The sequence below is a fragment of the Nycticebus coucang genome, chromosome 3, assembly GCF_027406575.1.
Source record: "Nycticebus coucang isolate mNycCou1 chromosome 3, mNycCou1.pri, whole genome shotgun sequence".
NCBI classification, from domain to species: domain Eukaryota; kingdom Metazoa; phylum Chordata; class Mammalia; order Primates; family Lorisidae; genus Nycticebus; species Nycticebus coucang.
The window spans coordinates 122,888,803-122,905,946 of NC_069782.1; the positions used below are offsets into that span (position 1 = coordinate 122,888,803).

The 17,144-nt window shown below is 38.1% G+C and overlaps 1 protein-coding gene across 1 annotated transcript in view; it reads left to right on the plus strand.

The window, feature by feature from the left end:
- PDE6C (phosphodiesterase 6C) overlaps positions 1-16,782 on the plus strand; it is a 50,947-nt gene extending 34,165 nt beyond the window's left edge. The window contains exons 17-23 of the mRNA XM_053582738.1: positions 7,759-7,859; positions 9,418-9,525; positions 9,611-9,674; positions 12,639-12,713; positions 12,827-12,910; positions 13,286-13,442; positions 15,719-16,782. Coding sequence (XP_053438713.1) covers positions 7,759-7,859; positions 9,418-9,525; positions 9,611-9,674; positions 12,639-12,713; positions 12,827-12,910; positions 13,286-13,442; positions 15,719-15,780 — 651 coding nt within the window. The 3' untranslated portion in view covers positions 15,781-16,782. The remainder of the gene's footprint in view (positions 1-7,758; positions 7,860-9,417; positions 9,526-9,610; positions 9,675-12,638; positions 12,714-12,826; positions 12,911-13,285; positions 13,443-15,718) is intronic.
- Positions 16,783-17,144: the final 362 nt, after the last annotated feature.

The following is a 17,144-nucleotide window of genomic DNA, read 5'->3' on the forward strand; positions in this document are numbered from 1 at the left end:
GGTGCTCGTAAGCAAAGCGGGAAAATATTGTCAGACAGGGTGACTGGGCAGAAAAAGCGGGGAAACTGCTTGAGTGATTTTAACAATCCGTGGGTGATGCAGTGCCCAGCACCATTGCTATCTTAAAACTGCTGTGACATTTCTAATTCTGCAATGCCAGAGGTGAAGCGCTAACCTGGTGTGGCTCTAGACTCTATCAGCAGTTCTCAACCTGGGGGTCACGACTCACAGGAACTGTATTTAAGGGCCGCGGCATTAGGAAGGTTGAGAACCACTGCTCTAGATGGTTCTCTGACCTGGGTACCCAGACAACCTCATCAAAGTCATCAATTTCACAGGGTAGGAGCAGGCTGGCTGTGAAAAGTACAGATGCCAAACCCCATTCCCCACGTACTGACCAGGCTTTCCAGAGTTGGGGCCTGAGAATCCACATTTTGAATGAGACTAGGTTTCTGAGTAACAATTTTCTGCATATCCCACTGCTTATGATACCATAGTGAGGTCATGTCAAATATAATGGATTACTAAATTATACATTTACTTACTAAAGCAAGATACATTTTAAAAACTGTAACCAAATATCTAAATACTTAACACTGGAAGACTCCTAATATCTTAAATGTTTTTCCCTCTGGGATTTGATGATTCACTATAGTGTTATGATTTTCCAGCTTAATTTTTTTTTAGTGTTGTTTACTTTGCAGTATGAACTGGCTCTGATGGCTATATAAAGACTGATTATTCTTTCTAAAAAGGAATATTGCATCTCAGTAATCCATGCCATTTTTTCCAGAACCTCCCTACAACACCATTCAACCTGCTAATTGCAGACTTTTAAAGCCTTGTCAATAGTGTCACTAGGCAATACAGTCACATACAGCTGGTTTATGAGCAATCAAATTGAACACTAAAAAAAAAAAAAAAGAAAGAAAGAAAGGAAAAAGAAAGAAAAAAGCCAGAAATGTTTAGCCATCAGATACTCTCTTTATATTTTAGGGAATAATGTAGTTCTCTTATTTTTATTCTATAAAGAAAAAATATATATATATTAGAAAGTTTATTTTTAAATCCAGTAATTCTGGCATTTGTGGGCATCTCTCAGACATTTTATTTTTCATATGCCTGAAATCTCTGAACTGAAATCCCAACCTTTTTCATGAGGCTTAGAACCAAAATGTCCTTATGTCCCAGCAGCGATGGATTCACAGCTGTGAGGAATACAACTGCCTGTATTCTAAACCAGACAGAAACGGGCCCTTTAACCTGAAGGAATAGGCGGAAACCTTGTTAGTCAAATGTGTAGGAGTATACATTTTAATACTAGAATACATTGTAGAAAATGGCAAAATAAATTACTTGGTATAAATAATAGAACACTGTTAGTAATCAGAACGTCTCTTTGCAAAGTATATGAAAATTTGATTTATACTTTTTCATACCTACCCCATCATCTTGCCTCATTTTATACAAAGAAGCAGTGAAAAAGAAATAAAATCCCTGTGTACAGCCACAGCAAGGCCTAATGTGCTGGCAGCACGTGTCACAGCTACAGCACTGGAGATTAGAACGGCCTGTGCTTTCTCTGGCCTCAACCTGCCCGAGCGCCCTAATCAGAATAAAGTGAAGCCATTTCCACCTGTTTTGGTGTGCTGCACAGAATTCATATGTCATAGCCATTTTAATAGTCAAGGGAGAATAAAAATAGACTCTTTCTGTGAGCAAGCGAAAGCAGCTGAGCTCACTGGGGCCAGCTGGAGCAGGGCTGGGACACAGGTCTCCGTCCTCTTCTGGGGCACTTGTCTCTACGTCATGTTTTCAGCACACTGCTCAGGAAAACAAATGGACTGTTAAAGACTCATGTGTATTTTATAAATTAATGACTTAATATTAAATAGTTGTTATAACAATTACGTATGCCCACTACAAAAAATCAAACACTAGGGAAAATTTCAGAGAAAAATATCTTAAAAAAATCATTTTAAATCCTACCACCTAGAAATATTAAAGAGATCTTTCATCAACATTTGATGAACTTCCTTGCAGTCACCCTGTGAAACCACACAGGCAGCCGGGAGAGAAATAAATTTTGAAAAATGAGATCACACTACCCAACCCATTTTTGTAAGCCAGAGTTATACTTTTTAATCATCATTGAAAAGTACACTATATGTATCATAAACTGCATCTCTTTAGAGGGTACAATTTTGTGTGTTTTTGCCATTTTATATGCCCGGGAAACCACCACCACAATCAAGAAACAGAACATTTCTATCATCCTAAGAATGGCTCACACCCATTGGCAGCCCAGCCCAGCCCTAGGCAACCATGGAAATGTTTTTAGTAGCTATGGATTAGTTTGCATTTTCTAGAATTTATTTAAGTGCAATCCCATAATAAGGAATCTTTTGTGCTCCCTCCTTTCATGCAGAAAAAAATTTTGAGATTTTTTTCTGTATTGCTGTGTCTATCAATGATTCATTCCTTTTCACTGCTGAGTAGAATTCCATTTATCTTAAATAAAAGGTATTAAATTTAATTTTATTTAAATTTACCAAAAGGCACATTTTTGAAATGGAAGGAATTGCAGAATACATAATGATGTCTTTATTATGAGAGGTTTGAAGAGCCCTCTAAAATGAACGGCAAACAACTATGAAAAATTATGAAAAATGTAGCTGAGCATTTAAATGTTTGACATCTTGAAATTAATGTGTTAACTTTATAGTATCTAATCCTCTGCTATTAAATATGAAGCAATTTATTCATACTTTTCCCGTCTCCATCTGTTTTATAATCTACCTATTATCATTATCAATATTTATTAAATTTACATTTTGCTCTATAATTTCAACTATTGTTTATTCTTAATTCAACTTCCACCAAGTAAATTAATCCAATAACATATCAACCCTTTGCATTTCTATGCACAGGTGACTTTTAGAATCAGTTTGTCAATTTACGGACAAACTGTTGGTCTTTTGGTTAGAACTGCACTGAGTGTCTACAGATTATTTTGTGTCCTTGTGGTCTATTTACACAGAGATTTTAGGCTTTTGAAGATTGCTCATCTTTGAATGGAGCTCCTGTCTGCTGAAGAATACTGTGGGGGAAGAGCAGGAATGAGCTGGGGAAATCTGTTTCCAGTGTGTTGTCTCCTGTGCTCTACTCACTTTTTCTCTTTTTTCTGGGGGCACACCTGATTTTGGCTTCCCAGGGTCTCTGTACTGGGATCTGGCCATTGCTGTCTGCCTTCCCTCCTTCACTTCTTATGGCCTTCTCTTCTGCCGAGGAGATGAGAAGCCAGAGTTAATACAAATGCACATCAGCATAGATTCTTCAGCAGCAACTCCTCTGCTGTTTGAGTGGCATCAAACTAAGCCTTGGGGGGACATCCTTGTTTCTCCTCTGTGCTGTTCACATCGGGGACCTCTTGCTCTAACTAAAAGATCGCTGGGTCTGGTTTTACTTACGAAACAAACAAACTAAAAAAAAAACAAAACCAGCTGAGAGTGTATGTGTATGTTTAAGCTCCACTTTGTTCCAAAAAAGATTTAATGGAGCTTCCAAAACTCCATATAACATTAAAGAAAAATAAAATGAGGGCTAATGGAAAAATAAGAAAAATGAAATAGAGCGAGGTAAAAGCCATACATATCCAAAGTACATGCAATAACACATAAACATTTATCAGACATGGGCCACCAATTCAATCAATAGCTCTTTTAGTAACCAATACAAAAACAGAACTAGTATTTTAAAAATATGATTCTATATGCATAACTTAAGAAGAAACAAATTAGAAGTTCTTTAAGAACCTCAGGTAGGAAAAAAAGAAAATATAAAGAACTTAAGAGTTTTGAATTAGGGCACGGTGGTTCATGCCTGTAATCCTAGCACTCTGGGAGGCTGAGGTGGGAGGATTCCATGAGCTCAGGAGTTCAAGACCAGCCTGAGCAAGAGCAAGATCCTGTCTCTATTAAAAACAGAAAAATTAGCCAAGCATTGTAGCAGGCCCCTATAGTTCCAGCTACTTGGGAAGCTGAGGCAGGAAGATTGCTTGAGCCCAAGAGTTTGAAGCTGTGAGGTAGGCTGAGGCCACCGCACTCTAGTCTAGAGTGGCAGAGTGAGGCTCTGTCTCAAAAAAAAAAAAAGAATTTTAAACTCAGAGATTTGTGCATGTTTTTAAATGAAAGTAAAAACAAATGCAAAGAGAAAGACAAATGCAATTCAGGGGCCAACCACGGTGGCTCACCCCTGTAATCCCAGCATTCTGGGAGGCTGAGGCGGGTGGATTGCCTAAGCTCACAGGTTCAAGACCAGCCAGAGCAACAGCAAGACCCCATCTCTAAAAATAGCCAGGTTCTGTGGTGGGTGCCTGTAGTACCAGCTACTTGGAAGGCTGAGGCAAGAGAATCACTTGAGCCCAGTTTGAGGTTGCTGTGAGCTGTGATGCCATGTCATTCTACCAAGGGTGACAAAGTGAAAACTCTGTCTCAAAAATAAATAAATAATAAATAAAATTCAAGTATGTCAAACTATATACAATGGAAGCAGTATGAAAAATTTGAATATAAACTCTTTTTCTTAATTATATCAATTTTCCAGTATTGATTCATTTTGTAAAGTAAAAGAACTTTTGATCATCTGTCAATTTTAATACAGCTGTTTTATTATTTTGGATTGGGAAAATGTATGACAAATTGAGTACAATAGTATTAGTCAAATCTGTTTCTATATATCTCTCTTTTTTTTTTTTTGTAGAGACAGAGTCTCACTGTACCGCCCTTGGGTAGAGTGCCGTGGCGTCACATGGCTCACAGCAACCTCTAACTCTTGGGCTTACGCGATTCTCTTGCCTCAGCCTCCCGAGTAGCTGGGATTACAGGTGCCCGCCACAACGCCCGGCTATTTTTTGTTGCCGTTTGGCCGGGGCTGGGTTTGAACCCGCCACCCTCAGCATATGGGGCCGGCGCCCTACTCACTGAGCCACAGGCGCTGCCCTATATCTCTTTTTATATAGCTTTCTTTCACATGCATATGTGCTATCAAATAGCAACAGATGTCCAGGTTGACAAATAGACCAACATGCACTAAAATAACTGGTGTATGATAAATATTGATTTATATAGCCTGGCACTTGGTAGATTATAAATACCTAAGGAGTATTTCCTTGAATTCATCAGTCTGTTTGGAGCTTTTAGAAATGATTTCATGTGCTATAACTATTAATTCGTCTAAAAGTTGAAGACAATCTCAGACATTACTGGCCAACCTCCTTACATTTTTTCCCTGTATAGCAATTAAGCTTGACTTTGCTTTAAGTATTATTGAGTCCGCAAAGAATACGTCCAAATTGCATAATACATGTTACTTTGGGAACATAGCGATGCTCATCAGTGAGTAAAGAAAGGAAATGATTCTTTGATGTCAATACGCCACTGGATTCCTACCAGCAGAAAAGGAAGGCCATTATACCGAAGTCAGAGGCAGGTTAAGTGGGATTAAAATGACAAATGTCCCACTTACTTTACTCCTCCCTGGCCAATCCTGACCAGGTGGGAAATAACTTGTATCTAGAAGATTTGGTTCAGGGATTCTGGATCGATACCAACTGGCTTCTGCGAAATGTCCTAAGAAATTCATTTTGATCCAGATCACCTTTCTTTTTGTTTATTGTTATTCAGAGTGTTCAACAGGTATTGCTTCATTCCATCAATTAAAAAAGGTTAACTGTAGTTGCTATGATGAGCTCAGTATTTTAACAAAATGGATCATTTTGTTTTCTTTTTTTTCTTTTTTTTTTTTGTAGAGACAGAGTCTCACTGTACCGCCCTTGGGTAGAGTGCCCTGGCATCACACGGCTCACAGCAACCTCTAACTCTTGGGCTTAGGTGATTCTCTTGCCTCAGCCTCCTAAGCAGCTGGGACTACAGGCGCCCGCCACAACACCTGGTTATTTTTTTGTTGCAGTTTGGCCGGGGCTGGGTTTGAACCCGCCACCCTCGGCATATGGGGCCGGCGCCCTACTCACTGAGACACAGGCGCCGCCCTCATTTTGTTTTCTTACTCACATGTGCTTTATAAAGTGCCATTTTTCTTGTCCTAGAGGATGTTATAAAAAGACAACTTAAGTGAAGGTTTATATAATGTATGGTGTGATGTCTAAAACTTGAGTTCTTTTCCAATTATTGTTTCCTAATATTTCAATTTCCTGAAATGACTGAGAGTTATATTTGGTCTTGGGTTTGTAATTCCATTTTAACCTGGAGCCAGCCTCAAACTTTACATAACAATAATAATGAATATAACAATAAATTTTATAGCAATTTATTTATTATTATTTTTTTTTTTTGTAGAGACAGAGTCTCACTTTATGGCCCTCGGTAGAGTGCCGTGGCCTCACACAGCTCACAGCAACCTCCAACTCCTGGGCTTAAGCGATTCTCTTGCCTCAGCCTCCCGAGTAGCTGGGACTACAGGCGCCCGCCACAATGCCCGGCTAATTTTATAGCAATTTTTAAATGCATCCCCAGCCATTATTTTATCTGAGTCAATACTCCACAAATATCTTTTGAGCATAGATAAAGTGTGAGGTAGTTAGGCAGGGCAGCTGTTATCAATCCCATTTGAGAAAACAAAGTCACTCATTACGAACAACAGTTTTGAGATACACAAAAATCAAGAAATGTAAAATCCGTGTGGACAAAAACAAATGACGCCCTCCCAGCAACACCGATAAGCAAAGCAAGTTGAAACGGACACGGGTGAATCTGAAAGGACTCTGCCAGCTGTGTTTCTTATAAGTGGAATATGGACCACATCACACAGTCTCTCAAAACTTTCTGAGGGACCTATTTACTCACAGATGTTAAGTGTCCAGGATTGTATAACTACCAAAGTGGGGAAGCCAGGAACTGAACATGCAGAGATTCAGAGCACAGAATCTGCAGCCGAGCTGCATTTATTTAGATACCAGCTCTGTCACGTGCTAGCTGTTTGACTTTGAGCAAGTTATTTAACCCCTCTGTGCTGTGCTTTGTTGTGAGGAGATTCTCAGTCCAGTATTCTTTTCTACATTATGTTCTCTTTATCTCTATCTAGGTTAATGAACTATCTCCTCTCTTTCCAGTGAAATTTTTCTGCGTTTTGTAACGTCAACTTCATTTGGCAAAACTAAATATGAATATCTGTCCTTTGGCCAGTATTACTAAAAAGGTCTACTTGGGGTATCGAGGCTTTAAAAAAACCCAGCCCTATCCTGATACTCTTGTTTTCTAGAAGAAAGAAGATTAACATGGAAGGATTTCATTACCTTTTCCTACACATATGGATACTAGGATAACTTGCACTTTCTGAAAGACCAGGAGTTTCCTATCACTCTAAGAATGACGTGGTAGATAATATCACTCGTCTAACAACTGGACATCTCCCAGAAAGTCTTTATTAAAACTCCTCAATTAATAAAAGCAGATTTTTTAATCTACTGTTATGTTTTAATAGTCCTGGAAGAAAACACTTATTTACTCCCCAAAACTTAACCTTTGATTACATAAATATTTGCCAACAGTATCTATTTCTATAGTTTTAATTATTTTACTCAAAGTGTAATAGAGGGGTGCACTTAGTCCACATGACAAAAACTGAAAGCAATAAAAAGTGTTGGAAGACCTAGATTTTCTTCTTATTAAGCATAGTTTGTTTTGTTCAACCAAAGGATAAAGTAATGATTGTTTCCTATTGTGAATTTTCATCTTACAGAGTTTAAACATCTTTCAGAACCTAAATAAGCGGCAGTTTGAAACAGTTATTCATTTGTTTGAGGTTGCAATAATAGCAACTGACCTGGCTTTATATTTCAAGTAAGTATATCCCTCCACACAACAGAGTGCGTGTCTTTATACTCTGCTTCCATAGATTGCCTGTAGTTAGAATCTGCATAAAAGTTGAATGGAATCTATTCTCACACGTGTGTGCGCACCTGCCAGCATGCATCCACTCTTTTGGATTATTAGTCAGAATACCCTCAAGATAGACGCCTGACAGTGAATTTACTAGACATCTGGAATTATATTTTTGAAGTGTAAACTTTATTATGTAAAGAAGGTTGATTTGAAGAATAAGCAGTCAAGTTTGTGCACTGCCAGAAAAGTTACCAAGAGACCTCACAAGGTAGGTCTTTGTCCTGGTGAATTCACCACGGTGCAGAATCTATTTCCAGCTCAGAAATTTGATCCCGTCAGAGTAGCTGATCAGTTTTGACGATCCTGACAGACTTTACCCAGACTTATGAAGTTATCTGGAGTAGAATGACAGCCTATTTAATATTGCCATGGAGATCAGATACTCTTGAGAATCTTATTTTTTTGTAAGTGAGCTACATAGTTGTTTGGTAAAAGTGAATTAGAGCAAGGTGAACTAGGTACAGGATCCAAATATCAGTGACTTGGGCTGTCGAATTATCCCTTTCTGATTCTTCTTAGTTAAAAATTTAATTAACAAATAGTTCAAATATGAAGACAAATACTTAGAATAACAATCAATATCCAAATATCCATAGTCAAGATTTAATACATGCTAAATTTTGCCATGTTTGCCTTAGATTTTGTTTTTTAAGGAGAAAAAATATTAGCCATGCAATCGAGGCATCCCACCCCTTCTCTGCCATGAAAATCCTTTCCCTTTGCCCTTAAAGATCCGCGTAGGATGTTGATGTGTATTCATGTTTTCCATCTGTGTTTTTATATGGTAAAGTGTGTTCTAAAATTTTTCATAAATGGTATCACACTCTCTGAACACCCCTTCCTGCATCTTGCTTTACTCATGCAGCGCTGGTTTAAAGATTTATCATTGATGATAAATGGCATTCCAATCATGTTTCTTAGCTAAAGAATATATATACATATACATATATCATAACTAATTTACCTATTCCTCTTTTCATGGATGTTTAGATCATTTCTAATTTTTCATCATTGCCTGCAATGAGACATTGTATGCCCTTGTACACGAGAATTTCTCTAACGTATAATAGAAACACTTAGTGTTTACATGTCTTTAATTTTAAGCTCTATGTTTTGAGTTCAATTTTTTGTTAGTTTTATGTGTTGCTATAGCTTATTACAGCCTGTGTTTATGTATGATCCCTTTTCTCAAATGTATTATGACTTTTGGTCTTAATGTATTTACATTTTTCTCTCCCCATCCCTCCAACCCCCACCATGGTTTGTGCTTTTTCTATCTTAAGCCCTTTCTGTGCTAAAATTACACAGCCACTCTCTGTTCCTATTAGCAGCCCTGTAGACTCTGCAATGTGGACATCGCCATGCAAAGTGGGAACATGAAATCTGAAAAGCATGTATTTATACTTTTCCTCTGCTTTTGTATGCTAAAATTGTTGCCCCTCTGTATCTTTTCTAGGAAGAGAACGATGTTTCAAAAAATTGTTGATGCCTGTGAACAAATGGAAACTGAAGAGCAGGCCATCAAATATGTAACCATCGATCCAATCAAAAAAGAGATCATCATGTAGGTAGTCAAAACTTTCTTTCTTGGCAAAAGTAACTTATTTTGTCTTTCTTTCTATTTTAAAAATATTTGTTTCCTTCCGAAGGGCAATGATGATGACTGCATGCGACTTGTCCGCTATCACCAAGCCCTGGGAAGTACAAAGTCAGGTGAGTCCAGTTCTGTTATCTTTTCTGTCACACTTTCAGGTGCTGACTAGGTCCCATAAGAGCCCATGTAAAGATCCCTGCCAACCTCAGAATTCGATTCTGACAAATCACAAACATCAGTAAGACAATAGGTCTCTTGATCAGGCCGCCTATTCAAGAGACTTCTCTTGAATAAAGAAAGAAGAAACTTTTGGGGCGGCGCCTATGGCTCAAAGGGGTAGAGCGCCGGCCCCATATGCCGGAGGTGGTGGGTTCAAATCCAGCCCCGGCCAAAAAAAAGGAAAAAAAAAAAAAAAAAAGAAAGAAGAAACTTTGAAACAAGAAATGGATTCTTAAGGATTCCTTATCATTGAACGGGATGTAAAAAAAATTATATGAAATTATTCAATCACTGTCTGAGTTTTTAAATAGAGAATATTAGTTAGAGAGAGACCGGGGTAAATCATTACTGTTTTCCTCTCAGCAAGTGTGGTTTGGGTCCTACAATCTCTCTTTTAGTGTGTTGTCAGCTCTAAGAAGGTGCTGACTCTGAGTTCATGTTGACGGTTGCCTTCCACCGATGTTCTCACCCCACCATGGGCAGTAAGAGTGGGAAGGCACTAGTTTACTACTTGCTTTTTTACTAACTGGGTGAAAGAACCTTCTCCTTTTCCTTCATTAACTTCTAGAGATCAGGGCAGCTGGACAGGCCCCTGTCCCTGCAGGAAGGAGGCAGGAGGAGAAAGCACATCTGGTAGCCCCTGCTCCACAGGGGAGCTCTCCATTGCAGCCCCACATGCTTCCCATAGTGATAAGCATCATTCTTTACAACCTTCTCAATCGCCTTTGATCTACCTAAAAGTGGGGGGCCGGGAACCAAAAAAATCTAATTTTATCAGCAAAAAAAAAAAAAACAAAAAAAAGGAAGAAAAATAACTTCTAGAGAAAACCCTAAGCAAAAGAGGTCAGAATTAAGCAGGTTCAACTATAAATGTGCATTGCGTCTATAAAAATAGAATAATTGGAACCCATTGTAAGGGAGGAAAAATATTTCTTCCTCATCCATCCTGGGTTCATGGCTGAGACAGATTAACATCCTAGTTCATGGCTGAGGCAGATGACTGAAAAACAAAAGCATATAAATTTATCTAAATTCTATGTGACATGGGAGCCTTTGAAAGGAACTGAAGACTCTAGGGAATAAACTTGTGTACTTTTATGCTGGGTTTGATGAAGATGTGGATAGTCATGGAGAAAGAGAATTGAACTAAGAGGGTGTGATCTAGTAGCAATATACTAGGAGGATGTGACAAGGCCTGTTTGTTCCGATTCTCCTTTGCACCTGTGTCCTTGGCGCCTTTCCTCTGGGTATAGAGAGGGCACATCTGAGTGAGGGTCTTATGGTCTGTGTCAGGGAAGAAAGGCTGGGAGAAAACAGAGAGTGACCTTCCTGCTTCTGTAGTTTTCTCAAATTCCTCCAGCTTTAAATACTTAGCAACAGGGGTGGGGAGGAGGGGAGCCAAGTGTCCTCAATTCCATCACCATCAGGTCTCAAACCAAGCCCTTCCTTCCTCTCCTTCCTCCTTGACACACTGCTCTTCCTCCTAGTCTTCATGCCGTCACCCAAGCTGGAAACATGGGGTCTTGCCTGAGCTTAGGTCATCATTTCAGATGATTTCTATCACCTTCCTACTGCCTCGGTTCATCCTTTTATCTGGAATTGTTATAACTATGGTGGCAGCTTCCTAACTGACCCTCTCTCTAAATTACTGAGAGGATTGTTTATAATAGAGCTCTACTCAGCCATTCCACAGCTTAAAAATATTCTAAACTCTCCATTACCAGAGGTTTCCAACCTTTTTCAAATTTTAAAGTCCATTTTTTTCCTGCATAAAACCTGTGCAAAGATCACTTTTTTATGAAGAAGCAAAGCTACTTCAGCTTTGATCTCTCTCAGCCTCCTCCACTGGGACCCCTGGGCACTGCAGGGGAAGCTGAGGCTCCAAAAATAGAAACCACAACCTAGGAAATCAAGTTCAAGCTCCTGGCAGTTTATAGGCCCTGTCACTGCCTATCCTTAACTCACACTCCCAGGATCATTCCCCACTGCTCCGTCCTATGTCACTGCCTTATGTCCTAAGCTCCTACTCATGTAAGCTCTGGATATTCGATTTTGTCTCTGCACATGATCTTCCCCTCTTCTTTACCTGGCAAACTCCTCTTTATTCTTGATGACACAGCATCAATGTCACCTCCCTCCTTCATGAAACTTTACTCCCTTCTCCTTGATCGACAGCACTGAACACATTGTTTATGTGACTGTCCTCACTAGTCTGTGAGAATTTTTTTTTTCTCTGTTTGATATTTAGTAAACTTAGTTTCTCCAGCTATGGTTTGGCATTATACAAAGCATTTTAATGACACAGTAGAGTTAAAAAGATCTTAAAGAAAATCCACATCTTGATCCTCTTGGCAAATGTGGCTCATGCCAATGCAAGGCAGGTGCTCAATAAGCTTGACAGATTGGGGTTTTTTTAAATGATAAAATTAACCCTTGAATATCCTCATACTGTAGTCAAGTAAGTTATAGACTAATTTCTGTATGTGTGTATATAAGTACATACACAGATATATGCTAGATGCTAACAAGCAAGGCAGAAGAGAACTCTGGAAGTGTTAAGAGCTTGAAGCATGTTTAGTAGAATTAAATGTCTTCCCTCTTCTCTTTCTTCTTGGTGAGATGTGGTAGCAATTGCAAATACAAGATAGAGTCTCTCAGAAAAAGTCTAGAACATTGAAGCAGAAATAAAAACTTCCCCTTTCCCATATCACTGTAATCTGAAAATGCATCTTCTAAGTATGAGCATATGGTTTGATGACACCTCAAACATTATAAACTCTATCCTCAAATGTCACTTGTACTAATAAAATGCAATTTCTCTATTAATAAGTGGATTTAGTGAACCACGCCTTTCTCATTTGCAGGTAGCACTTCTGGTTGCAAATGAATTTTGGGAACAAGGAGATCTGGAGAGAACCGTGCTGCAGCAACAACCTATTGTAAAGATCCTGACATAAAAATGCATTACTTGTGAAATTATCAGTACGAATCAGTCTCTTTTGTTCACTCAATCTTAGAAACCTATCTTAAAAGGATTTATTTCTCTTTCTAGCCTATGATGGACAGAAACAAAAAAGATGAACTTCCTAAACTTCAAGTTGGATTTATTGACTTCGTTTGCACTTTTGTATATAAGGTAACTAAACAAATTATTTGAATGAAACTTATAAACATTTGGATAAGAATTTTATTTCAAACTATAATCAAAATAAAAATGTTACCCACATGGAAAGCCATTAGAGCCATTAAAGCCACTCCAAAGTAGTTTGAGGTTTTCTCCTAATCTCATTCAGGGGTGGAATAAAAGACGAGAAAACTCAGATGTGAGCAAATTGAAGACGGAGGTAGGCAGGAAAAATAGTACCCATCTTTTCAAAACCAAGCTTCCAAGGTACTGAGTTAAGCTCAGCTAGCAGCTCTGAGCACTGTTAACAATTCCTTATAGCTCCTCCTCCACTTGTGAAAATCACCTGCATGATGTCAGTAGTTTCTGACCTCAAATTGTCTCTAGGAGTTCTCACGGTTTCACAAAGAAATCACACCTATGATGAATGGTCTCCAGAATAACAGAATGGAATGGAAATCTCTTGCTGATGAGCATGATGCAAAGATCAAGGCACTGGAGGAGGAGGTAAAAAAGCAGGAAGAAGGAAACATGATTGAAAAAGGTTAGATGGAATCTGGTTTTGCTCCCTATAAAGTAGCCAGAAGTCAGGCTGAGCTTAATGTCACATGACAGAGGCATAAAGAGTAAATGCAAACAACTAGTTTTCCTGGTGCAGACCACTAATTGTAATATAATAAATTGGTTAGTGGTTTTCAGTTTTTTCCCCCCAAATAAGATCTTCTGTATTAGTCCAGATAGAATTGACTAGTCCAGTTGTTGTAGAGCAGTGGTTCTCAGCCTTCCTAATGCCACAATGTATTTTCATTGTTAAAAAGGGGTCGCGACACACAGGTTGAGAACCGATGTTGTAGAGGGTGGAGCTCGGTTTCTTCATACCTCTAGAAAGTGGCTCCTAAGACACTTCTGAGGAACACTGGGGATTTTTTAGGAATGATACGAAAACCATAGAATCTGTGGGGTTAAGGTTAAGTGAGAAATAGTTTTAGTCCCAACATCACACATTCCTGTGAGACTCTGGGCAATTTGCTTAACCTCTTTGAGCTTCTCTATATAATGAGAAGTTTTTACAGAGCTTCACCTTAAGGATGCCCTACATGTAAGGTAAGGCTGGACAGCTACATAGGGTGACATAAAGGATACTCCAAGATCCTTTTGCCTGGTTCCCAAATGTCTCCACATGGTGCTAATTTTCCTGGCATGAAATTTCTACTTCTAAAGTCACTCTATCAAGTTTAATATTTTCCGAAAGCCTCTGTTAAAATGCATAGGCCCAACTATTCATTCATTAAATGACCCAAACACCATCTTGAAATTAGAATGCTAATATCTGTCTTGAAAGTATAACATTCTAAAGGTTTTGTTAGAAATTATTATTGTTTAACAAATCATCTCTGTGGAATGGCTTTGAATGATACATTTCTCTTAGATGGTTCTACTGCATTTAGTGGTATTCTGAGCAATTCATAGAGGGAGAAAGTATGTTTCTTAACAAAGTTAAGGATATCCTTCAACAGAATAAACACAGGAGTTTCTGACTCCTTGGTATCTATTTTGCATAAGGTTCTCTGTTAGGCAGGCCCTGGAAAAAGACGGAGTCCTTATCTTGAAGAAGTTACCATCTGATGAGGGAAGTCAGTTCAGACATTAAACAATCACTATCGGCCAGGCACAGAGGCTCAACACTATAATCCAAGCTCTTTGGGAGGCCAAGGCAGAAAGATTGCTTGAGGCCAGAAGTTTGAGGACTAGCTGGGCATAATAGCCAGATCCCATCTCTATGAAAAAAATTTAAAAAATTATCTAGGTATAGTGGTGTACACCTGGAATCCCAGCTACTCGGAAGGCTGAGACAGAAGGATCACCTGTGCCCAGGAGCTTGCAGCTGCAGTGACCTGTGATTAGGCCATTGATTCCTGCCTGGGTAACAGAGTGAAACTCTGTCTCAAAATAATTAAATAACTAATCAATACACAGGTGATGATCTATCTGTGAACTGCAGAGAAAGCACCAGTGCTTTGTCTTTAGGGAGTAAGCTTTGGCTAACCACAGAAAGGAGAAGGGGTCAGGAAATAAAGGAAAGAACAGAATATGCACAAAGGCTTGAGGTGCAAATAAGCTTGGTGCAACTGATGAATTTAAAAGCTGGTGTAGGTGGAGTCTAGAGAGTAAGGAGGGCAAATTACCAGATAAGGCTGGTAGTGCAGGCACCTGCCAGATGGTGCATTGCCTTGTAGGCCAAGCTTACAGACTTCAGCCTTTCAAAGTCTCTATCTAGAAGGACTTATGCAGGAAAAGTGATAAGATCAATTTGCATTTCAAAAAGACAGGAAAAGTGAATTTTACTGAGCAAATGAAAGGCAAAGGCATTGCTTAGTACTATTAAATTTAACCTTTATCTCAATTTTACAATGAAGAGAATATCAAGTCCTTTACTTGGCTCTTGCCATTTTCTTTGAGTATCCAGTATATTGAATTTGGATCCACACTTTATTTGCATACAAATTTACTTCTCAATTGTTTTTCTTCTATATGGAGAATTCGTTGTGGACTAAAAATATTTTATATTTCCAGAAATCAAGCATTGTGTATCAAGTTCAGATTGTATAGTCTCAGAAACTAAGATGTTAACTTGGCTAACCATTTATCAGATGCTATTTTTAAATGGACCAATTCTGAATATGCATTCAAGTTTTAAAATGGTCAGATCTTTAGTATTTGTACTAATTTAGGCTATAAAGCTGATACTAATATGAGAGAGAATAAAAACACTATATATCCACTGATTTCTAATAATATTGCTTTTCTTGATTTTACTAGGTGCTGAAGATTCAGGAGGTGGTGGTGATGACAAAAAGTCCAAAACATGTTTAATGTTGTAATGCAATCTAACTGGTCTAAATTTCAAATATCATTTTACTTTTGAAGACAAAACAGAAAACATTCAAAAGAACTTCAGCAGATTTCTTTGAGCAAGCCATCGAGTACAGTAAGAGGATCTTCAGAAAAACCACCCTGTGACTATCAAGAAAATATATATTGCTAGCCTGAAAACCATGAGGGCAAAATAAAGTTCAACTAAAGTGCAAAATATGACAAAAATAGGTACATTTGGGTGCCAATTTAAAGAATGTGCAATCCTGAAACTAGTCACAAACTCTTTTTTAGAAGTTATTAATTGCTTGTATTTGTTAAGGCTGCCAAAACAAAGCACCACAGATTGGGTGGCTTAACTAACATAAATTTCTAACGCTTTTGGAGCCTAGAAGTTCGAGGTGAGGAGTTGGCATTGTTGGTCTCTTGAGAGGCCTCTCTACTTAGTGTGCAGACAGGCATGTTCTCCCTGGGTCCTCCCTCTGTGTGGATCTGTGTTGTAATCTTCTAAGGACACCAGTATTGTATTAGGGCTTGCCCATGTGGTCTCATTTTAATCTTAATCATGTCTCCATGGCTTTATCTCCAAATACTGCCATATTTGGGGATTAGGACTTCAATACATGTATTGGGAGGGCAGGCGTGAATGTGCACACATTTCAGCCCCTGACATTTATAATTGTTATTTCAATCCACTTCCTGAACTAAAAAATCTCTCATCAACATGTCTTAATGTAAAAGTAAATACAATATAAAAAAAGGGAAAAGGATATCAAATGTTAGTCAGATATGCTTATCTTTTTCTTCTATTTTTCAACCCTTGACAATGGATTGATGAAAAACACCCTGTTTTTTGGCAGTTAACTAAAACTATGTCTTCATCCTGTACTCCCCATTCAGAGTCTGAAATCAATTATTTTATGTGTAAGTATGAATATTTAAATATTTAAATTTTTAATGCTCAGAATTATTCCTCTCATTGAAAGAATTATCAGTTCATAAGATACTAACTGGATAACCTTAATACAAGTTAGATTAGCTAATAAATATTGTACATTATTAAGAAAGGATATGATTTCACTATACAAGAGCTTCATTATCCAAAGCTGTTTGGAATGACTTCAACTGAGATTACTTTTTCAAAATGATTAATAGACCTATCTACCAAGCATTCTAAATATTGAATTGTCAAAAGAATCTAAGGATCAGTATTGCTAAGAATCAAATCAGTATTGCTTATTAACTATTTTTACTACATGTTTGTCTGGTATTAGAGAAATTTAAGATTTTTTTCCTTTACTTATTTATAATTATGAACAAATTCAGAAAACAAATTAACAGTCATACCAAATACTAATATTTACCACAGGTT